Source organism: Suncus etruscus, chromosome 9 (genome assembly GCF_024139225.1).
Source record: "Suncus etruscus isolate mSunEtr1 chromosome 9, mSunEtr1.pri.cur, whole genome shotgun sequence".
NCBI classification, from domain to species: domain Eukaryota; kingdom Metazoa; phylum Chordata; class Mammalia; order Eulipotyphla; family Soricidae; genus Suncus; species Suncus etruscus.
Window position 1 is genome coordinate 81,528,955 of NC_064856.1, and position 27,119 is coordinate 81,556,073.

A 27,119-nucleotide genomic window follows, 5' to 3' on the forward strand; every position below is an offset into this window, starting at 1 on the left:
AACTTCGTGGGGGAGGAAAATGAAGGAAGACCAGGGGAATTAATAGCTGAAGAAGACGAGTAACCTGACAGTCGTGGAGTTGGGCCCTGAAGGACGCTTTCCCGCCCCATCCCCGCCAAATACACTTGGAACACTTACAGCCTGCAAATTCCCCGGGAAGCGGCGTCCGGTTACCATGGCAACCGAGTCCGTCGGCAGGTGGAGCTGCGCTTCCGGTCGGCCGGTGCCTCCGCTACTCCGGCTCGACTAGAAACTTGGTGAAGCTCGAGCAATGACTTCCGGCGGAAGAAGAAGCCTGATAAGGAGCTGGAGTTCTGGTTCAGCGGCTGACAGCTTGGGGGGAAGGTTAGCAAGTTTGGTAAGTTGGATGTTGCCTGAAGACAGCAATCAGGCTCCTCGTCTTCTTGCTGCTCGTTCTATGCGGTGGGGGAGACTGGAAATAGAGCGGATCCCCGAGTTCCAAATGTGAGCAGGCCCGGCCATGTGGTTGATTTACTGCAGCTCCAGCTAGGCTTTCTCACTCACTCTCTTCCAGGTATCTGGAAGGAGCCTATGGGAGAATGAACAGGGGATGCCCTTACATCATGTTCATTCTTTAAAGATCTTTAAAGATCATTTAAAGATTCATTTTAAAAAATTCAGCCCCAGTATTTTGTTTCATTAGCACTCTTTGTGCTCTTCTTCTTTCTCCTTAAAATGAGAAATACCTTCTTGATTTTTGATTCCACTGTTGGTTCATTGGATGCTGTCGTTTGTCCTTTAAGGTCTAAGATCATATCTTGAGCCATCTCATACTTTTTTAATATTTATTTTTGCATACACTGTGCTCATTTTGAATGAAAATGTATGCCTGATGGGTTACGTTAGAATCATGATTTACTCAAATACATAAAGGTTATTTAGAAAGGCAGTTCTTGCTTCTTCTTTTGTTTTCTTTTAATCTCAGATGCACACAAAGTGTAATGAACTGTCACCAGCATTTCCATTCAGCTGATCTAAGGAAGAAGGTTCCCATTTGGTTCAATGGATGATGGCATTTGGACAGATGCCCAAAAAGGACTGGTACAGCGTTCTGGGGGCAGACCCATCAGCAAGTGTGTCAGACCTAAAACAAAAGTACCAAAAGCTCATATTGATGGTAAGTTCTTTCTTCCAGATTTTCGGTCCTTGGAGGGCAAAAGGGGGATGAATCACTTTTTAATATGTGTCCAGAAATTTATATTTTTTCATAAAATGAATACATATCAATGAAGGAATCAAAGGACTCAGTTAGCTAAAAGTTTTAGTGGCTCTGTTAAACATGTTTTGGTAAAGTGGGATAACATGATGACAATAACTTCAGAGGAGTGACTGAAGTGGGAGATCTGACTCTTGCTTATTGAGTTAGAATCCCTGTTCTACCATTAACTTAAGACTTGGCAAGTTACTTTCTTCTGTGTGCATATATGTGTACACATACAATCAACATGCACTGACTGAATCTTAATAGTTTAAGATTGCTTGTGAGGCTTGTGTTTATAGCCTAATACAAAATGTGAAATATGATGTTCACATTATATTTTTATTGAACAGTGTTGATTTACATTATTTTTATACTTGCTGATCACAAAATATTGCATTCTATTGTGAAATTAGTTGTGGTATTTATATACCTGAACACTTACTTTTTTCAACCTATGTTTTAATATTTTTAAATATGGTATCACCAACTTTATTTTTATCTCCAATTGGCTGCTTTAAAAAATGTAATGCACGCTATGTTCTTTATATATCTTTAGTTCTCTGTTTGTTTGTTTTTTTAGTTTCTCTGTTTTTAATCAAAGAGATCTGATATTTTAGCCATTTGCTTTTGTGAAAAACAGTAGATGTTTTACCGACTGAAATGCAAAAGCATTTTACCGACAGCAAAAATAAAAATAAGTTTTTGCTATAGGTAATAGGTTGAGTTATGATATTAAGGTTCCCTTTATCTGTTTTCTTTTCTTTTTTTATTATTTAAATTTTTTTTTGGTTTTGGGGTCACACTCAGTAGCGCTCAGGGGTTACTCCTGGCTCTGTGCTCAGAAATCATCTTCTGCAGGCGCGGGGACCATATGGGAAGCTGGGATTTGAACTGCTGTCTGACCTGTGTTGATTGTGTGCTGTGCAAACACCTTACCACTGTGCTATCGCTCCAGCCCCTTCTTTTTATTATGATTATTTTTTGGAGGGGATCCTACGCACAGCTATGCTCAGAGTTTATTCTTGGCTCTGTGCTCAGGGATCATTCCTATTGGTGCTTTGGGGACTACATGCAGTGCTGGGGATTGAACCTGCAGAGGCTGCATGGACGGCAAGTGTCTTGTCAGCTATATTTTCTCCATCCCCTTCTGTCTCAGGACTTAAAAAAAATGGATGGGGGAGGATTGGTTTTGTTGTGCTGTAACTATGAAATAGCAACTTTAATAATGCTATAAACTATGATACCACAATAAAATTTAAATATTTCAAAATAAAAACATGCAGTAATTAAAAAAATCAATGTTAGGGGGATATGGCTCAATATAGTGCATACCTTGCATGCATGAGACCTAGGTTTAATCTCTAGAATGATATAAAAAGTTAACTTTAAAAGAAAAAAATCATTTTATTACAAAATTTTCAATTACTGAATCATTATTATTTCTCCATTAATTTTTGTTTTGTTTTATTTTTTGTTAGTTTGTTTGATGTTGGGCCACATCCAGTGACGCTCAGGGGTTACTCCTGGCTCTGTGATCAGAAATTTCTCCTGGTTTGGGGGACCATATGGGATGCTGGGGGATTGAACTGCAGTTTTTCTTAGGTCAGCATGTGCAAGGCAAATGCACCACCACTTGCGCCTCTGTTCTGGCTCCTAATTTTTGTTTTGTTTTGTGTTCTAGTTTTGGGTCCAGCTCAGCAGTGCTCAGGGTTTATACCTGGCAATACACTCAGGGATCACTCTTGGCAGGGTTTAGGATGCTGGCGATTACTAAGTCCTCATCAGTCACATTCTCGGCAAATGCCCTGCCTTTGTGCTGTTGCTCTGTCCCCCATGTTCATGCATGAATTGAGAGAAGAGGTTAATAAGTGTACTCACAGGGTCTAGATCTTAATTTTTTTCCATTCATGACCTTTTAACCTAAGAAATTTGTAGATATATAAAATAGATGTACAAATCAAATGTTAACTGATAAATTTATTTTAAAACATTTTTTTTAAAAGTATTTGTCCATTATTCACATATTCTTAAATCTGCTGGGTTTTCCACATATCTGGGCATTTCTCTGTGACACCAAGAAAGTCTATAATTCTCTTACTTTTCCTATAATGATTTTTACTTATAAGTATGGCCATGAATTAAATTATGTCATATATATATATATATATACATATATATATATATATATTTTTTTTTTTTTTTGGTGTTTGGGTCACACCCGGTTACGCTCAGGAGTTAGTCCTGGTTCTACACTCAGAAATCGCTCCCAGCAGGCTCAGGGGACCATATGGGATGCCAGGATTCAAACCGCCGTTTGGCTCATGCAAGGCAAATGCTTACCACTGTGCTATCTCTCTGGCCCCTGTATTTTCAACTTAAAAAAACAAAAATATATTAGTAAATAAATTATTAGTAGCATATATTATACTTCAGAGTTTGTCCTTTATAGCTTACAAATACTCTCACAGTGTGCCTAGTTTTAGTGTCAGCAGTATAGTAAGGTAGGTAATACTAATCACTAAGTTGAGAAAACTAAGGCTTACTTATAATGAAGTGATGTTTTGAAACTCTCAATTAGTAAAGAGTAAAATCTAGGATTGATCCCATGTTCTTTGACACCGGACTCTTCCATTATTGAATTCAGACTTCTTAAAACTGACGTCCAGAAGGGTTTATAGTTGATTATTGCTTAATTTTCAGCTTCCAGAATTCTATATATATATATATATAGAGAGAGAAAATACCATAGAAAGAAAGGGGGAAGAGAAAGGGAAAAAATTAAAGAGAAGAATAGAAGAGAAAAAGAAAAAGAAGAAAAAAGAAAAAAAATTAAGTAGTGAGAAGAAAGGAGAGAATAACAAGGGAATGTTGGTTTGGCTGAATGTGGGAAAAAAAAATATATATATACTTTATAAAGTATTATAAAAGTTCAGATATAATTAATACTCTTTAATTGTGCAGAAATCTATATAATATGTGACTTATGGCATGCAATGTGTTTTTCTTTAATTTTTGGTGGTAGTTGGGAGACAAGCTTAGAATTTTAACAGAAATAAGGAGAAAATGAATAGGGTAAGCCATACTATCAGGCTTATTAGTGGTCTTTAAAAGTTTATATTCTTGCTTTCTGGTTTGAATTACCTATTTTTCAGTCATATTTTCAACTATGTAAAAACTGCTGGAAAGTAAGCCAATATTTGATATAGTGCTATCTAATTTTGTAAAAGAGCACATTTGTTATTGTACTTTTCCTAGTTCAGAACACTTTAAATTTAACACCTCCTACATAATTAGTTGTTGGGAGAAAATATTGCTAAATCGTAGGCTGCTAACTACACAATACATGTTGATTTAATAAATACCATTTCCTTATTTCAGTTTTTGTATGTTTTTGCAACTCAAAGGCCTGTTCTGAAAAAATTATAATGAATAATTTAAATTTAGATAGAAAGATTGTAAAGTGCAGTATCTGGGAAAACTCTTCTTATTGTTAGATTGATCAATAATTTACTACATAAAAATGAAGGTAATTGAATTAACCTTTCTAAGCATTATTTTATTAAGAAGGACTTTAATTGTGAATAAAAGCCACATTCTTTTCTTCAATCTTTTTATTTTTTTAAATTTTCTAATAGAAGTTCAATTATGATCCATTGCTTTGAGAAGGTCTGGGTCAAGAATAATTAGGTATTATTTTCATATAAGTCGATAACTTTGTAAGTTGTCCTGGAAAAGAATTCTTGTTTTAGGAAACTATATAATTTGTTTTTGTAGTATGTTCCATAATCTTTTCTTTGGGGGGGCCCATACCCAGTGATACTCAGGAGTTACTGCTGGCTATGCACTCAGAAATCATTCCTGGCTTGGGGGACCATATGGAACACCTGTCCATCCTAGGTCAGCTACATGCCAGGCAAACGCCCTACCGCTGCGCCACCACTCTGGCCCCTGTTCCATAATCTTAAAGAGAATCTATATTTTTTAGATCAAAACAGTTTCCTTTTATTAATGATGAAGAATACAGTTTTATAATACATGTGTCTACCAAAGTCTACATAATAGAGGTATTTACATAAAACATGTAATTAAATTCTGTATTAACAAACTTTAATCACTAATACAGAAAAAGCAGGGTAGTCCTTGAAAATAAGAAATTAGAATTAAAAATATTACTAAAAACAATAACACTATTCCTAAAGGTCTTTTCTTGGGTGCAACAATAGACCTTTAATCTTCACAAAGCTTCTCAAGAATGGCTGGTGGCTCTTTTTCAAAGGCTGAGAATAAAATTCTTAAATAACTGGAGATATCACACTTGGGCCTTCCCCAGCTTAAACTACAGGCACAGATTACTCATTTGTTAAACTCTTGAAAACACTTGTTTATTCCAAAGTTTAAATATAAATTTGAAGATAATTATACTTATAAAAGTGAGGAAGCTGAGAAGGGAAAATTGGAACAATCAAATTCTACCATGTCTCTGGTTTCTCCCTCACCTTTAGAAAGGTGATTTTCTGTTTTGACTTTTATGAATGCTTTTTAGATCTTGAGTATTAATTCTTTACATGATTTATTGTATGCAAATATTTCCCCTTTTCATAGGATATCTTTTTTTTTGGGGGGGGTCACACCCAGAGGTGCTCAGGGGTTACTCCCGTCTGTCTGCTCAGAAATAGCTCCTGGCAGGCATGGGGGACCATATGGGACACCGGGATTCGAACCAACCACCTTTGGTCCTGGATCGGCTGCTTGCAAGGCAAACGCCGCTGTGCTATATCTCCGGGCACCATAGGATATCTTTATTATAGTTTGAGTTGCCATTGCATGTAGAAGCTTTTTAATTTGATGGACACCCATTTGTTTATTTTTTATTGTTGTTGCCTCTGTGATCATCTCATTATAAATGCTCTGTTGACCTGACATTCTAACTATTCTATGAATTCTTGCTTTTAAGAAGTTGTTGTTGTTGTTGTTGTTTTTTTTTTTTTTCAAAAAAAAGGAAGAAAGAAAGAAAATAAGTTTTTTTTAAACAAGGTCTTATATAGGTTTTTGCATGGTTTTCAAGGTGGAAAGTTAGTATGGATAACCCATCCTTGATACTGGGAGAGGAAGTCATTTTCCTGTTCTTTTTGCCCCTTCATATTCAATGGGGCAAAATCATTTTCCTTTGATATAAAAGTCAATAACTCATCCCTTAAGTTTCCTCTTATAGCTAGTCAGAAAACTTTCTTTTTGTGTAGTCTATGGATGTATTGTAACTATTATCCAACTGCCTATCAGGGGTCTTCATACTACGGCCCGCCGGCCACATATTGTATTTATTCCCATTTTTTTTCTTCACTTCTAAATAAGATATATGCAGTGTGCATAGAAATTTGTTCATAATTTTTGTTTTTACTATAATCTGGCCCTCCAACAGTCTGAAGAACAGTGAACTGGCCCCCTGTTTAAAAAGTTTGAGGACCCCTGGGCCCTATGTCATGTCTTTCTGTAATCACTTATGCCTGTGGTTGATCTCAGCTAGAAGTAAAGTCTTTGAATGCAGGTATCTTTTCCATTATTTTTCTGCCCCTGGTAGTGCCAACCTTGTATACTTTATATAATAGACTCAACACATGTGTTGGTTGAATTGCACTGGATTTTGCTGAAATAGAATAGAAAGGTTAAGAAGGAAGTTGACTGCTATTATTCTGTGTGGGTTGCAGTATTATTCTACCTTCTGCTATTCCTTATAGGTTCAGTAATGATGTTAGTCTTTGACCCATGTGAACTGATGACAAAATAAAGCCACAGCATGTGAAGTGAGTTGATCTATGGCTATCTTTGAACTGTTATTTGTCTGCCTGTCTTCCAAAGCTATCCAGTAGCTATATTTCATTTTTAATAATTCAGTCAAGTGTATGGAACTTTATTTTTGCTGAAGATTTTGAAAATTGTAGACATATTTTTGATAATTTTAAGTAGTGTTGCAGAAGAGAATATTGATACTAGGAAGAATAAATGAATGAAATAGTTAAAGAAAGCATAAAAGAAATATAAACATATACAGTCAGTTTATGAAGTAGACATTTTCTTAGGAAGAAAGAATTAATAATCATTAAAAATGGTAGGACTATTGTTTTGGTCTCGGTTTTAGGCCACACATAGCAATGGGCAGAGGTTACTCCTGGCTCTACATTGAGGAATCACTCGTGGTGATGCTCAGGTTATCAAATAGAATGCAGGGATTGAACCCGGGTTGGCTACATGCTGGGCAAACACCTTTTTTTGTGCTGTACTGTCTCCTTAGCCCTAAGTCGATCATTATTTTAAATTCTCAGTAACTTTAGTGTACCTTAGTATGGACATGACTGCTTTACAATCATAGTGATTTACTATCTTGTAACTTTCAAATTATTCTAAAATGTGACAAATTTTTTTATGATCTTAGTGTTGTGTTTTAGCAACTGTTAAAATGAGCTTCAAGTAATAGGGTATTCGGGCCGGAGAGATAGCATGGAGGTAAGGCGATTGCCTTTCATGCAGGAGGTCATCGGTTCGAATCCCGGCGCCCCATATGGTCCCCCGTGCCTGCCAGGAGCAATTTCTGAGCCTGGAGCCAGGAATAACCCCTGAGCACTGCCGGGTGTGACCCAAAAACCACAAAAAAAACAAAAAACAAAAAAAAAATAAATAAATAAAAAAGTAATAGGGTATTCAACTGGAGTAGTTTATGTTGCATCATAACAAAAAGTTAAAAAAAATTGAGGGAGGGGGTTTGGGCCACACTTGGCAGCAATTAGGGGTTACTCCTGGCTCTATGCTCAGAAATCGCTCCTGGCAGGTTTAGTGGACCATATGGGATGCCAGGAATTGAACCTGAGTTTTTTTCTGGGTCAGCCACATGCAAGGCAAAAGCCCAACCACTGTGCTATCCTGCCCCCAATAAACTTTTATTATCATGTTGGTGCCATCATCTTCTTAAATTAAACAGATTAAAAATTTTGTTTTTGTTTTTGGGTTTTTGGACCACACCCAGAGGTACTTGGGGTTACTCCTAGCTCTATGCACAGAAATCACTCCTGGTGGTACTCAGGAGACCATATGGGATGGCAGGGATCAAACCTGGGCCTGCTACATGTAAGGCAAATTCCCTTACCCACTCTGCTATCACTCTGGCCCAAATTAAACAGAATTTGGGATCTATACATACAGTAAATGACTTCTAGATTTCCTCAAATTCTAGTGATTATATCTTACAAATTAAATTATCATTGAAAGAACTATACTGTTTCCAAGTTAAGTAAACTGCAACTAAAGTGACAAAAAAAATTAAGAACTTTTCTTTACTGTTTTATTTCCTTTCTCTTTTGGTAAGTTTATAAAAAGCCAATAGTATTGGGACTTGAGTAATATTACAGTGGGTAGAATGCTTGCTTTGCATACATCTGACCTGAGGTTTTTTTTTTGTTTGTTTGTTTTTTTGTTTTTGTTTGTTTCTGGGTCACACCCAGTGATGCTCAGGGGTTATTCCTGACTATGCCCTCAGAATCGTCCCTGACTTGACCATAGGGGATGCCAGGGGATCTAACTGCAGTCCATCCTAGGTTAGGGCGCACAAGGCAGACACCTTACCACTTGCACCACCACTCAGGCCCCTGAATTGAGTTTTGTCCACAGCATCCTATATAGTGCTCTGAGTATATTCAGGAATAATTATCAGTAGAACCAGGAGTAATCTTGAGCATCACTATTTTGGCTCTCAAACAAATGAAATAAAATAAAACAATTATAGTATCAATGAATGTAAATATGACCATTTCCAAGTATCCCTATTGTTATTAGGTTTAGACAAAGAATATAATAGGAACTTATATACCAGATGCTTAAATATTAGGTAGGGAGTTTGACTCTAGCTAGTGGTTTTCATGGACTTCTATATTACTCTCATCAGTGCAAGGAGGTCCATGAGGTGGTGAACTTCTGGGGAACCTGAGGATAATACTTAAGTTGTCCACATGCAAGGTACACTTGCTATATAACCCCAATACTATCTTTCTAGTCCCTAAAAGCCATACTCAAATAGCATAATTAAATATTAAATTAAAATTAAATTAAATTAAAATACCATTATATTTTCTTAAAAAAGTTCTTTTTGACAGATTAAATTTCATATTGAAAATTGATAAATTTAAAATTAAATTTTATATTTAGACTAGTAACGGTCCATTTGCCAAAGTGCAATAGCGCAGCAAAGGCTCCTCTCCTTTCTTATCTTCCTATTCAACCCAAGGTAAAACTACAGCCTAAAGTTTCCTTTTACTTGAGCTGTTAGGTAGGAATTCCTGTGCCCTCTGCTTCTAAAACAAGAGGGTAATGCATGATTGGAAGAGGTACAGAAGTCCTAATGAGCAGATTATTTTAGCCAAGGATTTTATAAGATGTGGCAGAAAAGAAAGCTACCTGAAAAAGATCATGTAAATTAATTATTAATTATAATAGATATATTTTTATAGTCTTCTAATTACTTGTTTTATATTCTAAAGTTGCCAGGAACACTGAATTAGCAAATATTGAGCCATTGCTTCTTAGAGAATTATCTGGTTAAATTCCTACAGGTCACTCACTGCTCATAAGTGCTAAGTATATAATCTTGTTTTATATATAAATATATGTATGTATATGTTGTTGTTTTGTTTTGTTTTGAGGCTACACTCAGCAGTGCCTAGAGTTACTCCTGGCTCTGCACTCAGAAATCGATCCTTGCTGTCTCGGGGGACCATATGAGTTCTTCCAGGGTCAGTCACATGCAAGGCATGATGCCCTACTATCTCTCCAGCCCTACTATCTCTCTGGCTCTCTTTTATACATATTTCTATTTAAAGTTACAATATTATATGTTGATGATCCATTAACATTGAACTTAAGCCTGACGTGCTGTAAATTATGACTGAAGAAAGAAACTTATCTAAAACTTAAGTTTCACATGAGGTAGAAGCATAAGGCAAGCCACTGTAAAGCACATCACGGCTTTCTTGTATTTAGGAACATTAGATAGAACTTAATATTCTCTGCCTTGAAAGCCATTTTTAAAAGCAGAATTACAACTAGAAACAAAATGTGACAATGTACAGACTGATAAAAGACACTTTCAGTATGAGAGCTAAAACATAAAGACCTAGTTTGACTTCAGCGGGAAATGTGCATGTTGTATGACTTTGAGTTCACATATGCTAGCTTGTTTGTGTGTTTCTATAAAAACTTGCAAGTGTTGATTTTTTGGTTACAAATACATTTTAACAAGTAATTGAATTTGCAAGCTTGAAATTTTCTAAGATTGAGTCAATAAATTAGATTATGGTTATTTATGAGCTGCAACATAATCATTAAACATTTTAATTATATTCAAAATATATGCACTTCGTAGCATGATTTATATGAAACAGTGAAGTATGTGGACAAAAATACATTCATCAATTAATTATATAATTATGTCTTGTTTGTGCTATGCACTGGGCAACAGTATACTGGTGGTAGATGGATAAAGATCCTTATTTTTTGTGTAGCTTACTTTTTAGTAAGTATTTATTTTTCCAATGAGGAAATTTTTTATACTTGAAAGTGAACATAGTAACTCATATTTTTTTTTTGATCAGTACTTTTCTGGTTTTCTCTTCTTGCTGTCTTTCCACTTGCTTTCCCCACTCACCCAGTAATGTCTCAGAATTCCTTCCTTGGCTTTGCTTTACTCTTTCTTTTTATGCCACTCTCTTTTCTGCCCAGAAATTACATGACTGCCATTCTTTGCTTTTAAATCCTTATTCTTTCCTTTCCATCCTTCAAAATGGTGCCATCTAATGTGATTAGGATGTATTTGCCATATCCATTGTGTTGATTTTCTTTGACATATTCTGGCATAGCTCTTTTATCTGCTTTAAAACTTTTTTCTCCCTATACTTCTGTAAAGACTATACTATTCTGTTTTCTTTCCTATTATCTTTGCCCTCTGTCTGATCTGATATAAATATTTCTGTCTTTCAGTATTTTATTTTTGACTTTATTACCAAGTTAGGCACACTTAACCTGAGACACGGATGATTACCAAGTTGTTAATTCCTCAAAAATATATAAAATTGTGTGAAAATACCTGCTTTTTTATTTGATTATTGGAGGCATTTATAACTCAATAGAAAAAATTTTGAGAGGGATGCTCTTTTTATATTCCCGTGGCTTTGCTTCTTTGGTGATTTTGAAATCACACCCTTACACCTTGTATGCCTCCTCCTGCCTTCCATTCCTTAGCAGCCTTCATTCACCGTATTTCTCAGGAGTGCTACCCCAGCCTACCATTCCATAGTACTTTCAGTTTAGATATATTTTACAAGCAAGCAAGCAAGCAAGCAAGAAAGAAAGAAAGAAAGAAAGAAAGAAAGAAAGAAAGAAAGAAAGAAAGAAAGAAAGAAAGAAGGAAGGAAGGAAGGAAAGGAAGGAATGAAGGAAGGGTAGGGGAAGGGAGGAAGGAAGGGAAAGAAAGAGAGAAAGAGAGAGAGAAAGAGAGAAAGAGAAGAAAGAAGGAAGGAAAGAAAGAAGGAAGGAAAGAAAGAAGGAAGGAAGGGAAAGAGAGAAAGAAAGAAAAAGAAAGAAAGACAGAAAGACAGAAAGAAAGAAAGAAAGAAAGAAAGAAAGAAAGAAAGAAAGAAAGAAAGAAAGAAAGGGAAGGAACGAAGAGAAAGAAAGAAGAATGAAGGGAAGGAAGGAGAAAGGAAGAAAGGAAAGAAAGAAAAAAGGAGAAAAAAGAAGGAAAGAAAGAAAAGAAAGAGAAAGAAAGAAAACAATCATTTCTAGCTTAGATATGTTTACTGTGAAAGAGAAAGAAAAAGAGAATGAAAGAAAGAAGAAAATGATCATCTCTAGCTTAGATATTTTTACTATGAAAGAAAGAAAGAAAGAGAAAGAGAAAGGAAGGAATGAAGGAAGGGTAGGGGAAGGGAGGGAGGGAAAATGATCCTCTCTATCTTGCATATAATATGGTGATTTTTAGGGGAAAGATCAGATCTCATAAAAATGTCAGATCATAAGGCTGCAGAGATAGTACAGCAGGTTTGGCACTTGCCTTGCATGTAGCTGACCCACACTCTATTCCCAGCACCACACATGGTTTCCTGAGCTACTCCAGGAGTCATCCCTTGAATGTAGTAAGCCCTGAACATGGCTAGATAATAGCTACTAAAAAAACAAAAAACAAACCAAATTCAGATCAGAAAAAGTTTATGATTTAAACCCAGCCACCTATTTACTTTTTCTCTCAACACTTTAATCTATCTAGCTATTCTTTTTCTTATTCTCAGTATAGTCTATATTTGTGCTACTGATGATTCTGAATCCATTTTGGTTCTTTCTGGTTTCATTTCTCTCCGTTGGAATGCTTTTCCCCTTCCACATTTCATAATTCCTCTATTGGTCTTCCTGATCATCCTCCAAAGTCCAGATTAAGAAATCTTCCCTAGGGGCCGGCGAGGTGGCGCAAGAGGTAAGGTGTCTACCTTGCAAGTGCTAGCCAAGGAAAGATCGAGACGCTGTTCGATCCCCCGGCATCCCATATGGTCCCCCCAAGCTTGGGGCAATTTCTGAGCGCTTAGCCAAGAGTAACCCCTGAGCATCAGATGGGTGTGGCCCAAAAAAACAAAACAAAACAAAACAAAAAAAAGAAATCTTCCCTAATTCTGCTTTATAATGTCATGTTTTCTTAATATTTCATCTTTGTCATTGTATTGAAAATGCTTATAATGTTTGCCTTCTCCCACTAAACTTAGTCTCTCAAAGACAGAAATCCTACTGCATTTATCATTAGGTCCTTATTGGCTAGTACTGTCCCTAAGTTATAGTAAAGAGTTAATTAGTATTTATAAAGGTAAACATACTTAGACACTAGTCTTTTACATGGAATATACTTCCTTTATATGAATAAAAAAAGACTAAAAATGTTTAAAAAATGTTAACACCTTAAAAATGAGTTGTTGACTTTCTCTAGGCAATATTTCACTAAGCATTAGGTGGCAGTAGTGTGTTGTACTACTTTACCTTTGTAAATTCCACGCCCCCCCCCCCCAAGTTTTTATAATCTGAATGTAGTGTCAAATTGTAAAGGACATTAGTGTTGTACTTTTATACCTAACTTTCTGTAATATAGTATTTTGTAAACTAGTATACATCTTATAGAAAAAGAAACAAAACAAAGCATGGCCATATCAGTCAACATCTCTTTGCCTACCTAAATAGTATTCAGAGTTATTAGAGAATTACTACTGCACCATCTTAACAGCACTTCCTCACCAAGTGTTTAACGGCTGTCTCATAATAATAGTGATTTGCAATAAGGAAAACCAAAAATTATCTCAGAGGATTTGTGTTTTCTCAACATCCTAAGAAGCTTACTTAGGCCTTTATCCCCAAAGTAGTATATTAAGTTCATTGAATTTAACTACAGTTATTAGATGTTCTATTTTTTTCTTTTGCACATCATTTCTGTCAGTATCAAGGTAACATCTCATCTTAGGGCATTTTTTTTTTCTGAATGATGAATTTTCCTCATATTGGGTAGTTAGAATTGAAAATTGTTATCACCTGTTCTGTCTTATTTGTTAATTTTTGAACACTAATATTTGAAAATATCACTGCTATACATTTCATTACAGGCTAATATATTTTATAGCTTATACAGCTATACCAATAGAGGTTACATTTTAAGAAATATTTGTATACTTTAGATACATAGAAACATATATGTAAATAAAAGAAGTCCATTTTAGAGAAAACGGTTTTAACGTAGATTCAAATATGAGTTGAAAACAACCAAATCTATGTTATTTACTTTCCTAGATGTTCTTGATTTTTTTTTTCATCTCAGAGATAAATACTTGAGGGAATTCAAAGCCAGTGGACTAGTATCATTAAGGTGGTAGAAAGATCAATTAATAAAAGTAGAGCATGAAAGTGTTGATAGAACACACTGCCTAATTGGTGCCCAATAGCCTTTATGGCCACAGAGCAGAGTTTTAGTTGCTGGAGGATAGCAGCTCTGTAGCACTTTAAATTGACATAACCACCCCTATTGAGCAGGGTGGACTTGAGTTTGGCATCAGTTTCTTGCAGCCTTAATTACATAAAAAATAAAAAAGAAAAAGAAAGAGAAGAAAATTTAAAAGAAAGAATGAAGAAAAAGTACAGTAACGAGATCATTTGTGAATATGATTGTATCTCCAATAAAGTCTTTTTTTGGGGGGGGGGGCACACCCGGCAGCACTCGGGGGTTACTCCAGGCTCTGCACTCAGAAATTGCTCCTGACAAGCTCGGGAAACCGTATGGGATGCTGGGAATCGAATCCCAGTCAGTCCTGAGTCTGCTGAATGTAAGGCAAATGCCCTACTGCTGTGCTATCTCTCCAGCCCCAATGAAGTCCTTAATGCAATAGAAGAAGGTTTAGTAAGCTCTTGTTGTTAACTGTCATTCTGTTAAATTGGTGTGTTCCTATAGGGATGACAGCATCAAACAAATGTAGTTGTCCAGAAATTCTAAGCTCTACTACAGATACTGTGATTTTTAGGGGCATGTACTCAGTTGTTAGGTCTTCTGGAAGAAGGAAGACATGGAGAGGATGCACACACTTGTTTCAAAAACCCCTGATCATATCATCCCCCAAACTGACAAACCTTAAGTTTGGTAAAGTTGGTGTACCCAAAGGAAATCATAGCAGAGTGATGATGCAGGACCATCCGGCAAATGATGGTTCTGGGTGATTGAGGAAGCAGGCATGGCTTTGGTAGAGCACAGGCTTGGCCTGCTCTTTCCTCCCAAGATGGCTAGCTTTCTGCTGTGTGGGTCAGTGTACCCATGATCTTTTGTGGCTCAGTTTACATCTTATTCAAGAAAAGAGTACGTAAGTCTATTGAGCTGGCCCAGTTTGAACATGACAACTGCAATTGTGGGCATGGTTACAGCTGGTAGGCTTCTTGAAAGAAAAAATGTACAGGGGGAGGTGTCTGCACCTGCTCAAAAAGTCCTGGTGATGTCAGCTCAAAGAAACAGCATAACTGAAGTTTGGTCAGATTGGTGACCCCAAAGGTAATGATATTTCATTTCCATTGAAATGATAATTTCTGGTGATAATTCTGGTGATAGAAGCAGTTGGCATGGCTACAACAAGGTGGGGCTTTGACCTGCTCTCTTCTCCCAAGATGGCCAGCTTTCTACCCATGATCTTTTACAGCTCAGTTTATATCTTGTTTGAGAAAAGAGTCTTCAGTTTTTCTTTTTCATGAGGCTTACACAGAGAAGTGTTTGACGTGAGTGGCTCCTACTTAACTAATGCCACTCGGAGGTTACCACACCATACCTAGATGTCCTTGGGGGTCATTAGGGCTAAGGGGAACAAATTTGGGGCCTTGCATGATTTAGGAATGTGTTCTATCATTTGAGTTATCTCTTTTGTTTCTAGGTTATTTTTATCTGAGGATATGTCTAACTCATTAAGAAATTCAGGAGGAAGAAATTTTAGAAATCTATATTAAAACTGAGGGGCCGGGAAGGTGGCGCTAGAGGTAAGGTGTCTGCCTTACAAGCGCTAGCCAAGGAAGGACCGCGGTTCGATCCCCCGGCGTCCCATATGGTCCCCCCAAGCCAGGGGCGATTTCTGAGCACATAGCCAGGAGTAACCCCTGAGCGTCAAACGGGTGTGGCCCAAAAACCAAAAAAAAAAAAAACTGAGATTTTTTATATTTTTTGTGTTGATCATTTTTAGCAGGTATTTTGAAATTTTGTTATGAAATCTAAGAAACTATGAAGGTAGAGGGAGCATTTTTAACTAATCTGTTGATATATATAGAAAAAAAATCAAAGTACTATGTATGTCCCCAGAGATTATATTGATAATGCTAGAAGAATGGCTTGAGAGTTCTCAATTAATGAGATTTTTCCAGGATCCTTAAATAGTTGATTGTTACTTCCTATTTTAAAATAAAAACATCATAATTACATAATCAGTCAATATTTTAAAATCAAACCAACATAATAACAAGATTGTAGAAAGGATCAATCTGATCTACATAACTATTCATCTTAAGACTTCACTAGAATCTAATTAGCAAGATAAAGCAATAATTTTTGAAAAAGTGGAGAAAAAAGAAGAGAACAATATATTAAAGACATTAAGGGAGATGTAGCACTATTTAGGTGATGTAAATACTATGTTATTATACAATGGAAATTTCACTGCAAATCTGTCTTATGCTGTCACTTTAAAGAAAACAAGTTCATTTTAATTTTTTATGTTGCTTAATAGAAAAATCACTGAAGCTAATGGATACATGAATAATAGGTATTTTTTTAAATTGGTACAATTTTCTCTGTGTTACATTATGGACTTTTGACAGTTTACCCATTTTTAATAGGTAAGTTATCACTTTTCTTTCTTCTAGTAGAAAAGATTCTCTCAGCTAAACCTATCATAGGACACTACAGGTTCAGTAGCTAAGGATAGTTCAAATTGTGCTCCTGTTTTTAAAAAAGCCAATAGATTAAAGTACCAGTAGACTCGAATTCAGATTTCACCAGCTTCTTCATTGTTGAAGTAAGTTGGCACTTGTGCAAACAAAAAAATAAAGAAGTTGGCACTTATAATTTTTGAACAAAAGATATCAAGTATCAAAAAATTTCTGGTTTCAGACATGAAATGTAATTTTCATTGTGGTGTTATAGGTTAATAATTGAGGAATGTCACTCATTCAGCATTTTCACTTTTTATTTTTGGATACATACCTGGATGTATCTGTCGGGAAAATTTTTATGTGCACTAATTTTCTGGTTTACATGTAACTTCCATTGTGTAGAGTTTAATAATGTGCTTCTCTAACCATCACATGCATTATAATTCTCTGGTTAGTTTGCTAAAATTCAAATTCTGGGTCCTCCTCTGTAGATTTAGCATGGGGCAGTCTAATAAGCTTTCTAAAGAGTAACAGCAAATCTGAGAATCACAGTTTGATACTTTGCGACAAACCCTCTCGAACTAGTCATTTAGAGAACATTTGGATTTTCTGTGGGAGAAAACTGTAAACTCAAAAAATTCCATATTGGATAACCAATTGCCATAAAATCTTAGCTTATTAGAATTACGAGGGCACTTTAGTGATCAATATGATGTTGGAACACGGTGTGCATGAAACTGTATTATTAACCGAGTGAATAATGCTGCCTCAATGAAATGGGAAAAATAGTTCATAAAGCATTAGTTATTAAATAGTTACCTAAGAGATAAATTGTACCAATCCTGATAAAATATCAAATCATATTCTTTATTTTGTAGTATCATAACTGCCTTATATTTTAATATTGACAGTTTCATGATCTTTCATTTGTGTGCTCTCATCTTCAATAAATGACATAAGAATTTAAAGACTATAGATCTATTTAGAAAAACTCCCTTTAATGTGAGAAGTTACACAGATCATAAAGTTGAGCTTCAACTCATTTCAGAGTATAAAATAACATTTTCCTAAGGCTTTGTAGATAGATGTCTTTATATTTGTCAATGTTTTATGACATATTTTTGTTTTTGTTTGTTTTTGTTTTGGGCCATACCCTATGATGCTCAGGGGTTACTCCTGGCTATGCACGCAGATATTGCTCCTGGCTTGGCGGACCATATGGGATGTTGGGGGATCTAACTGTGGTCTGTCCTAGGTTAGCTGTGTGCAAGGCAAATGCCCTACCACTTGTATCACTCCTTTGGCCTCTATGACATATTTTTGATATTTTAATTTTGAATATACAATAATTCTCAATCCAACAACTTAACTTTTAAGTTATTCTAAAATATTTGGAAGCTGATATATATATAATTAAAAGGAATAAAATTAGCATATTAAACTATTTCAAAAAATTCACTAATTCATATTGATCTTTTAGTTAGTTTTGTTTTTATTGTAGGTTTTTTCTTTATTACTATTGAAAGGAATTTCTCACTTTTACTGTATGGCTTAAAGATATTTACTAAATTCCTTTTTAGGCATAGGTCCATTCCATATACTAGGTATCACCTATATTTCAGTTTATCAACTTGGTATCTCCCTCTGAAGAAATCTACATTCTCTTATAAATATATTTATTTCTTTTACTTATACTTACCAAATAAAGATACTTTACTTCAAAACAAATTTAGACATGTCTAGCAATGTTTTAATATTGAGCTATAAATAGTATACAATTAAAAGTGTAATGTTCAGTTTGGCTAAGTAACATCACAAAATCTAGAGCATTTCTATTTCTTCAGATCACTCCTTGGTGCCTTCTTTCTATTTCCACCACCTAATACCACTAGGAAACTAATTTTTGGTATTTGGCATTATAGATAAGTTTTGCTTTACATTTAGATTTCATACTAATGTAATCACAGATGCATTTATTCATACTTCTTTCACTCCAATAATGATTGATATAGTCTTATTATATTTGTAACTTTAATAGTTTGTTTTGGTTTTTACTGTTAGGGATTGAAACTAAACCCTCACACGTGAAAAAAAACATGAAATATACATGAAAAAAGTCTGTCAATGACTTAAATTTCTGGTACAAGACACTTAAGTATGACTTAGTAGTTTTCATTGTATTCTCATCACTATGGCTTTAAGACCACTGTTTTAAATATCTCTTTATGTGGTTTTCACCTTACTTTTTTCTTTGTGCATGTAAATCTGTTGCTTTCTTATGATAATACTCAGAAGCTCTTAGGGCTCATCTAGATAATTTAGAATATCTCCTTATTTCAATAATATTATTACCTTAATATCTGTAAAGAACCATTTGTAGAACAAGGTAACATTCATAGCAACCAAGGCTTAGAACCTACTATCTTTAGGAGCTATTAGACTACTGCAGAAATGTTATTACTGTTTTTATATTTTCATTTTCTTTGGATCAAAGTAGATTCACCTGAGGCTTTTTAAAAAATATTTTTATTGTGAACAAAGTGAATTACAAGGCTCTCAGTAATATTTAAGGTACATAGTGACAATGAATCAGGGGCATTCCCACCACAGTGTTGTCCTCCCTTCACCCTTGTTCTCAGCATGCATCCTTTATCTCCCTGCTTTGCCCCCTGGACTGCTATTGTAACTGGTTACTTCTGTGTATAGCTTGTTGTAGGTTGAGTATCAATTCTGTTGTCCTTGACTTTGGGTTTGGTGTTTAAGTCTGATCATTTTTTATTTCTACTCGATCATATTACTGTTTGGTCCTGGTACCATTCATTTTTTCCCCCTCAATTTATGAGACAGAACAAGATGATTCAAGTTAAGTGGTTCTGTTTGAAAAAAAAAAAAAGAAAAAAATACTGAGAGGAGTCCATCTAGAGGTTATAAATATCAATTTAAAAGAAGAAATGGAAAAAAGAAAAGCATAACAAAAAACAAAAGAAATACAAAACAGACAAAAACAAAAAATAAACAAAAAAACAAAACTAGCAACTACAAAAAAGCACAATAACAAAAACAAAACAAAATTAAAAAAAAAAAGAGGAAGGAGGGCTGGTCTGTGGCAAGGTTTTCTTTTTCTTTTTTTCCTTTTTTTTTTTTTTTTTTTTTTGCATAGGCACAGTAAGTACTGGGGAAATTTAGAAAGGGAATTTCCTTGGCCTAAGAGATAAAGGGTTTCTCCACCCTTGAAGCATACTATAAGGGGAAAAACTACAGGCTTCATACATGCTTATTTTCACACCCCAGGGTCTTTTTATGGTGCCAGGAAACTTTCCATTCAGTTGTGGATGATAAAATCAGGTCTCTAACTAGAGATCTTGGTATTTGCACAGGTCATAGGATGAAGCCTAGGATAGATTCTTTCTTTACAGTCCTAGAAGTTCTAGAAGTTCTGTTCCATCAGTCTTCTGTAATTAGTGGTCTTGGTTTTTGCACAGATCCTAGGATGAAGCCTAGGATAGTCATTCATTATGGTTCCAGAAATTCTGCTGAGTCGCAGTTGTCAAAGTTAGACCTTGAAATTAGAGATCTTGGTTACTGTACAAATTCTAGGCCTATGCCTAAACTAGGGTTTTCTTATTGGTCCCAGGATAAGTTCTGCCCAGTCATGTTAGTCAGTCAGTCTTCTGTAGTTAGTGATCTTGGTTTTTGCACAGATCAAAGGGTGACGTGTCTTTTCATTTCATCTTACAGTCAGGTGATGAGAGAAGACAACCTGCTCTTAGGTCAAGTTGTTGCCATTTTCTCATTGTCAGGATGTCTTATCAAAACTGGTGCATGTTGGTGCTAGAACAGTATTAGGAATTTCCCGGGGGGGAGGGGGTGTTGTTTTCTGGTGCTGTTGCAGAGAACTGTGTCATTTCTGTCTGGGTTCTACAGTTCGGGATTGGATGGTTGCTGTCTGATTACAAGGAGTCTTAAGTTGGGTCCACATGACACATGTTCAGGGTGGGAGGCATCCCTGTATTATAAAATGTATGTGTTCTTACCTCTATAGATAAGAGCTTGTTTCTATACATAAAAATTTCCCCTTTTTAGTATGCTCTTGCAAAAAGGAAAAGTGCTATATTATATTGCTGGTGCATTTGGGGGTAAGAATGACAGGCTACACAATCTCTGCACCCTAGTTTTGACCTGAGCTTTTATCCCAGGCAAGATTTTTTCTTGTAGGTTTTCGTACCAAGCAGAACCAAAACAGGTGAAGTTAAGGAATATATATATTTATTTATTTAATCTATTATATACATTATATATGAAATAAATAAAAATAAATCTTAAAAAGTAACTAAAGAAAAAAAGTGATGTAAGAGGCTACCTTACATGTGGGAATAAACAGACTAAAAGATAGTATTATAGAGGTATTAAACATATAAAGGAAATACAGGCTTCCCCATTAAGTCTTTTGAGATATTCTTGTGAGGGGATAAAATCCAGGGCACATTTTCAACACCATGGTCTTGTTGAGGGATCAGTTATCATCTGAGGCTTTTAATGCTCTAAATGACATGCTTATTTTCTTGCTTTGATTGCCATTTTTAGTTGAACCCTTTATAGTTGAATAAACTTTTTGCATTCTAAAAGCATAATAGAACAGACCAAAAAGCCTCAAATGATAAACTAATTACTTCAAATTGTCATCAGGAATTTAAATTATAAAGAGATTGAATTAGACTTTGACTCTATTAGAACTGATATATTATTTATGGGACCGGAGTGATAGCACAGTGAGTAGGACATTTGTCTGTACACAGTCAATCCAGGTTTGATCCCCAGCATCCCACGTGGTACTCTGAGCCTGCAAGGAGTGAGTTCTGAGTTCAGAACGTGATGAAACCCCCTGAGTGCAGCCAGGTGTGACCCACCCCCACCAGAAAAAAGAAAAGAAAAAAGAAAATGATATATTATTCAATAAAATTTTTAAAATAATTTTATTTCATTAAAGAATTATGACTTACAAAGTTATTGATACTTGAGTTTTAGCTATAATTTTTTAATTTTTGAAACAAATCCCACCACCAGTATCAACTTCTACCACCAGTGTCAGTCAACACCTACCACCAGTGCTCCTATATGCCGTCATCGCTCAGCCCCTCTCACTAACAAAGTTAGTCTGTTACAGCTTAGATTTTGATGTCTTCTATATAATTATACCACTCCTCCATATCACAGTATAACCAAAGCCCTGATCCATTTTTATTGTGAAAATAAATTTACTCTCAAAGCTTCATTATGTCAAAAATCTTACTTTCTGAATTTTGAAAATTAGAGCCATTTTACTTCATATAATTTGCCAAAATTTACAGGTAACTTCAGATTCATATAATAAATACACGGCACCTGTAAATTTTTTGTTCCCATAGTCAGCTAAGCTAAGAAATGTCAGTGATCAGATAAGTTTGTGCTAGGAAAAATGAACATAATTTTTTTCTATATCCTAGAAATAGAGTATAAGAAATATTATTCTGCTACTTCAACAGAAATTCTAAAATTATTTTAATTTTAATTTTTTAATTAAATTTAATTTTTGTTTTGTTTTGTTTTGGGGTCACATCAGACTCCTGGCTCTGCAATCAATTCATTCCTGACAGGCTTGTAAACCATATAGAATGCTGGAGGTTGAACCCAGGTCAGCTACACACAAGACAAACACCCTACCCATTGTACTATTGCTCTAGCCCTGTAAAAATTATTTTTTAAATTAACGTATTTTTAGTACATATGATAAAATGTTCATATACTTGTTATTTCTAGATGAATACTATAAAGTGGTTATTTACTTAAGTAAAACAATGATGTAACTGAGTTATCTACTACTATTGCCCCAGATTAAATGAAATCTACTTAAATCTTAACAAACTTTCCTTGTGTTTTAGAAACTGCTGAAAAGCAAATGAAAGTAACTAATAAAGAGGAAGGAGAACAATAGAGAACATAAAAAAAGAAGGGGATAACAAAAGTGAAATTTCCAGTAAATCCACATTTACATTACCATTTAGGGATAGGTGACTTGGCTCTAAGCATTATTTTGAATATAGTATAAATAAATTACAATCTTTATATCATTCAAATTTTGACACTATTTACTAAAATTAATATTTAAATGTTTATTGAGCACCTCAAAATTATTTAGAATTTACCTTAGAATAACCATTTTCTTTTTATATTTTGGGCCACACTTGGTGGCACTCAGAGGTTACTCCTGGCTCTGTGCTCAGAATTTTCTCCTGATAGTCTCAGGAGACCACATGGGATGCTGGGAATCTAACCTAGGTCAGCTGTATGCAAGACAAACACCCTGCCCGCTGTGCTATAACTCACTTTGGCACTGAATAACCAGTTTTCAATAAACATTTATATTTGGTCATTTATATCCAAATTTAAATTTTTAAGGACTGAGCCAGGTAAAAGTTATTTTATTTAAATTATGAATGTCTAATCTAATTTTGTAAGAAAGTCTTAATGCAGGCCATTTAGAATTGGCCAAATACTTTATATAAGTAAAACTTCATACTCTGCATCATTTGTAGTTCTTCTCTTGTCATGTCCTGCTTGTCTGCACATACCTATTTCTGTTTATGTTAGTCATCCTCTCTAGGTAATTTGTCCATGAGACCAGTGATTCCATTAGCAAATTATGCAGAAAATGCTGTCTTTGCACGTTGTGACAGATCATGTCACTGGTGGATTTGTAGCTACTCCAGTGGTCTAATTAACTTGGCAGTTGTCTCCTGTGCCCAGCATTGTTGTCTTGTTGCCTTAGCATCTTAGTTTTCATCTTCTCATTACCTTCTTTCTTAACTAAAGCTCAAATTTACTTTTATTTTCTTTTACCTACCCCCACTCAACCCCTTCTGTTAATCACCTCCCTTATTTTTGATTGGCAGTATCATCCAGATAAACAAAGTGCAGATGTGCCAGCAGGAACAGTAGAGGAACGAATACAGAAGTTCATCGAAATTGATCAGGCATGGAAAATTCTAGGAAATGAAGAGACAAAAAAAGAGTATGATCTGCAGCGGCATGGTAGGTATTTGGGGTGAGGAACTATCACAATTGGCAACTCCTTGAAGCACAATCTGCAAGCCATTCCTGGGGCGCATTTTCCAGCACTTGCACCAAGTTATTATTGCCTTCTTCACCTTTCCTCTCTATCATTGTTTTTAATTACGCTCTATTCTTGGTAGTGATTATTGTGTGTCCATTGAGAAGCTAACGAAACTACTTGAATGTGGATTTCTCTGAAGCCTTAAAAGTTAATATTTTTGAGGGGAGTTACTTTTTATAACTAATGAAAAATGTTTAATTATACATTCTTAATATGTTTTATGTGTTTAAGAAGTTTATATTAAATTTAATTATGGACTGACTAAAAATTTTAATTGTAGTTTTTTCAAGACTGTGTACAGGATAAATGACAATCTAAAGAAAGTGCCTATGTAGGATAATATGATATATGCACTCTTTGCTGTCTTTGACCTTATTTAAGCCTAGGTTTCATGATTGTGTCCTAGATAAAATCCCTTATGAGATTGCTACATAGGATGTTTTAAACCTGTTTTAAAAATCACCTATTCACACATTTTAGAAAACAGCTTCCTAAAATGGTGAGTGACAAGGTCTTATAAAAAAAGGAGAGAAATGTAGGTCAAGTTTGTCACACATGAGCCACAGTTACACAAAGTGATAGGCTGTCTTTCATCACTGGATGTAGGATAGGAGACCCACAGTCTTCTGCTTGAACTTTCACTGTGTTTCCTACATGCTAATGGGGAGAGTCAATAATTAGTGATAGCCTGTGGGAAAAACACTCAATTGCACTTTGAAATAGTGCACCAAGCTCAACATTGACTCTTATGTGTTGATAAAAGCTTGCTATTCTGTAGTTTTTTATTGAATCCTCTCCCATGTCCTTCAGTGTAGATCATCAGACCTCATGAGATTATTTTAAGTTTCCTACTACTAAGGTTAGAAGACTATTTGAAAAATAGGCATTATTGATTAGACAGGCAATATAGGATAAAACACTGTTATCTATAGGATGCTTATTTCTTTTTAAAGGGAATCATACTGTCAAATCAAGTATTTATAAATAAGCATTGTACATGACAGATTTTTGTGTAAAGTCACATTAGTTGTTTATATACGGAAATATTTATTTTCAGTAGTAACTCATTTAGAATACTAATCAACCCTAAATCGCTTCTGCTTTTTAAGACTAAGTTTTTTTAAAGTGTTAAGATACTGATGAATGTACCTTTGCAATAATTTTTATTTTTCTAATGTGTATTAGGAAATAAAATTAGGTTAAATATTTTTGTTATAAAATGTATTTGCACATGTGCTTTATAAAACTTTTGCTCTAATGATATAATTTTGTGGGAAGTACTGAGGCTAGGGTTAAAGCAACATACAGTGGGTAATGTCTTGCTTTGCACAGAGCTGACCTGGGTTTGATCGCAGTATCCCCAGAGATTCACCAAGACTAATTCCTGAGTGCAGAGCATGAGCCCTAAGCACAAATGAGTATGGTCCTAAGAAAATAGAAAAGGGTTAAAAAGAAAAGTGAGAGAAGTATTGAAACTAAAGAACATGAACAAGCTGTATAAGTAGTAACATTTAGTCCTACAATGACTGTGCTCAGCCTTTTTGCCAATGTACAGCCTGTGTACTGTTAAGAATCTGCCAGAGAAATTGACTAGATGCTTGGTGTCTAGAATGAAAAGAAGGAAGATTAGATCAGAAATCCAAAAATAATCAGGCTAGAATCTGAAGAAATATAGACCAGAAATGGAGAGAAATAAGAAACAATTTCAAGTAACTAAGAGTGTTACATGAAGACTGATTTAAAACATATTCATAGAACAGATAACCAACATCTTGAAATCTTTCTCATCACCTTTGAGGAATCCTTCAAAGTTTCATTTTCTTTTGAATCACATCTTTGCTTTTGTGGTTCTCATGGATCCACTTAAACTTCTATCACTTGAATTCTTGTTGATCAGTTCACAATACCATTTAGACAAACCAAATAGATCTTATTGGACCTTATTTATGGTGCAAGTAAATAAATAGGCAATTTTTTCTTAGAATTTTTATATTAGTTTTGTTTGCAGATTTTTCATGTCAGTGATTATTGAACTGAACTGTAAGTAGATACAGTAGATACATAACTTTTTATGACATTTTAGTATCTTAGTTCTTCTTTATCATTGGCTCCAAAAGTGATAATGTTTTTCTTCATCCTTAAAATGAGGTAGATTTGCTTTTGAGAAGGAAATGAATTTTTTCATAAAAATGTAACATATATCATTTTTGCCTTTCATACTAAACATCCTTCTTCAAAAAAAAAAATCTCAGGACAAACAGTTTGTACTTTTCATTTCTTTTAAACATTGGTGTTATTTTTCCGTCACCCATCTATAAAGGCTTCTCAAAAAAAAGTAAATGAACTTTTAAAAGTAAAAATTTACCTTCTGATAGATGAAAACCTTTAAGAATGGTAGTTTGCTAATAGAAAAGTTACTACGAGAGAATTTGTTATAACCAGGTCAAAATATTACCACCATCTCCATTATTCCTTGAGGCAGAAAAAGTAGATTTATATTAGAGAAGTCTTATATACATTGTAATAGTTCATTGTATACTTTTATTTATTTTTATTTAATTTTTTCACTTGGCCCCACCGACTCTACTTTTATTTTTATAAGTTGTGTTTTAAGTATGTTTGTTTTTTATCCATTAACTAGCAGTATAAAATAAAATTGAACACTGGGAAAAGAGTCAGTAGATGTTTTATTAGCTACTGTTGAATGATTTCTCATTTCACAGTTCAAAGTTGGTCATCTGTTATAAAGAAAGTCTCATCAGTCTTACCAATAGCAATTTATTTCTCTAAAATTGTTTAAAAGGAGCCCTTTGTACCATATATATGCTTCACTAAAGAAATGAGTACTTTTTAAATGAAAAAAAAAAATCTGGAACAGATAACCTAAACTACATTTATTTATATTTATATATATATTTATATTTATTTTCTCCCTATTTTCTACATCTATATTTGAGTTAACAATCTATAATAATGTTGAGCAGACTAAAAACAAATCTAAAAGTGGGATGAGTATATTCCGTTCCATCTATAGATACATTTGGAAAGTAATTTTTGCTAGAGAGTGCAATCCATTAGTTTCTGCTGGAATATTTACTTTATTGTTTCTAGTGATGTTTTCAAATACTGCTTTCCAAGTTACCTTGAAAGGCATGTTGTTATTCAGGGTTTGGCTTTATAATTCAGACAACCTCTGAGCAGTTGAAATATATTTTTAGAATTTCTAAATGGCTTATGTTTTCTTTTTTATTATCTATTGAATGGATTTTTGTGCCTTTATCAATT

General features: G+C 34.7%; 1 protein-coding gene across 1 annotated transcript in view; it reads left to right on the forward strand.

Moving 5' to 3' along the window:
• Positions 1-314: 314 nt before the first annotated feature.
• DNAJC24 (DnaJ heat shock protein family (Hsp40) member C24) overlaps positions 315-27,119 on the forward strand; it is a 47,823-nt gene continuing 21,018 nt past the window's right edge. The window contains exons 1-3 of the mRNA XM_049780104.1: positions 315-358; positions 947-1,138; positions 23,614-23,752. Coding sequence (XP_049636061.1) covers positions 1,028-1,138; positions 23,614-23,752 — 250 coding nt within the window. The 5' untranslated portion in view covers positions 315-358; positions 947-1,027. The remainder of the gene's footprint in view (positions 359-946; positions 1,139-23,613; positions 23,753-27,119) is intronic.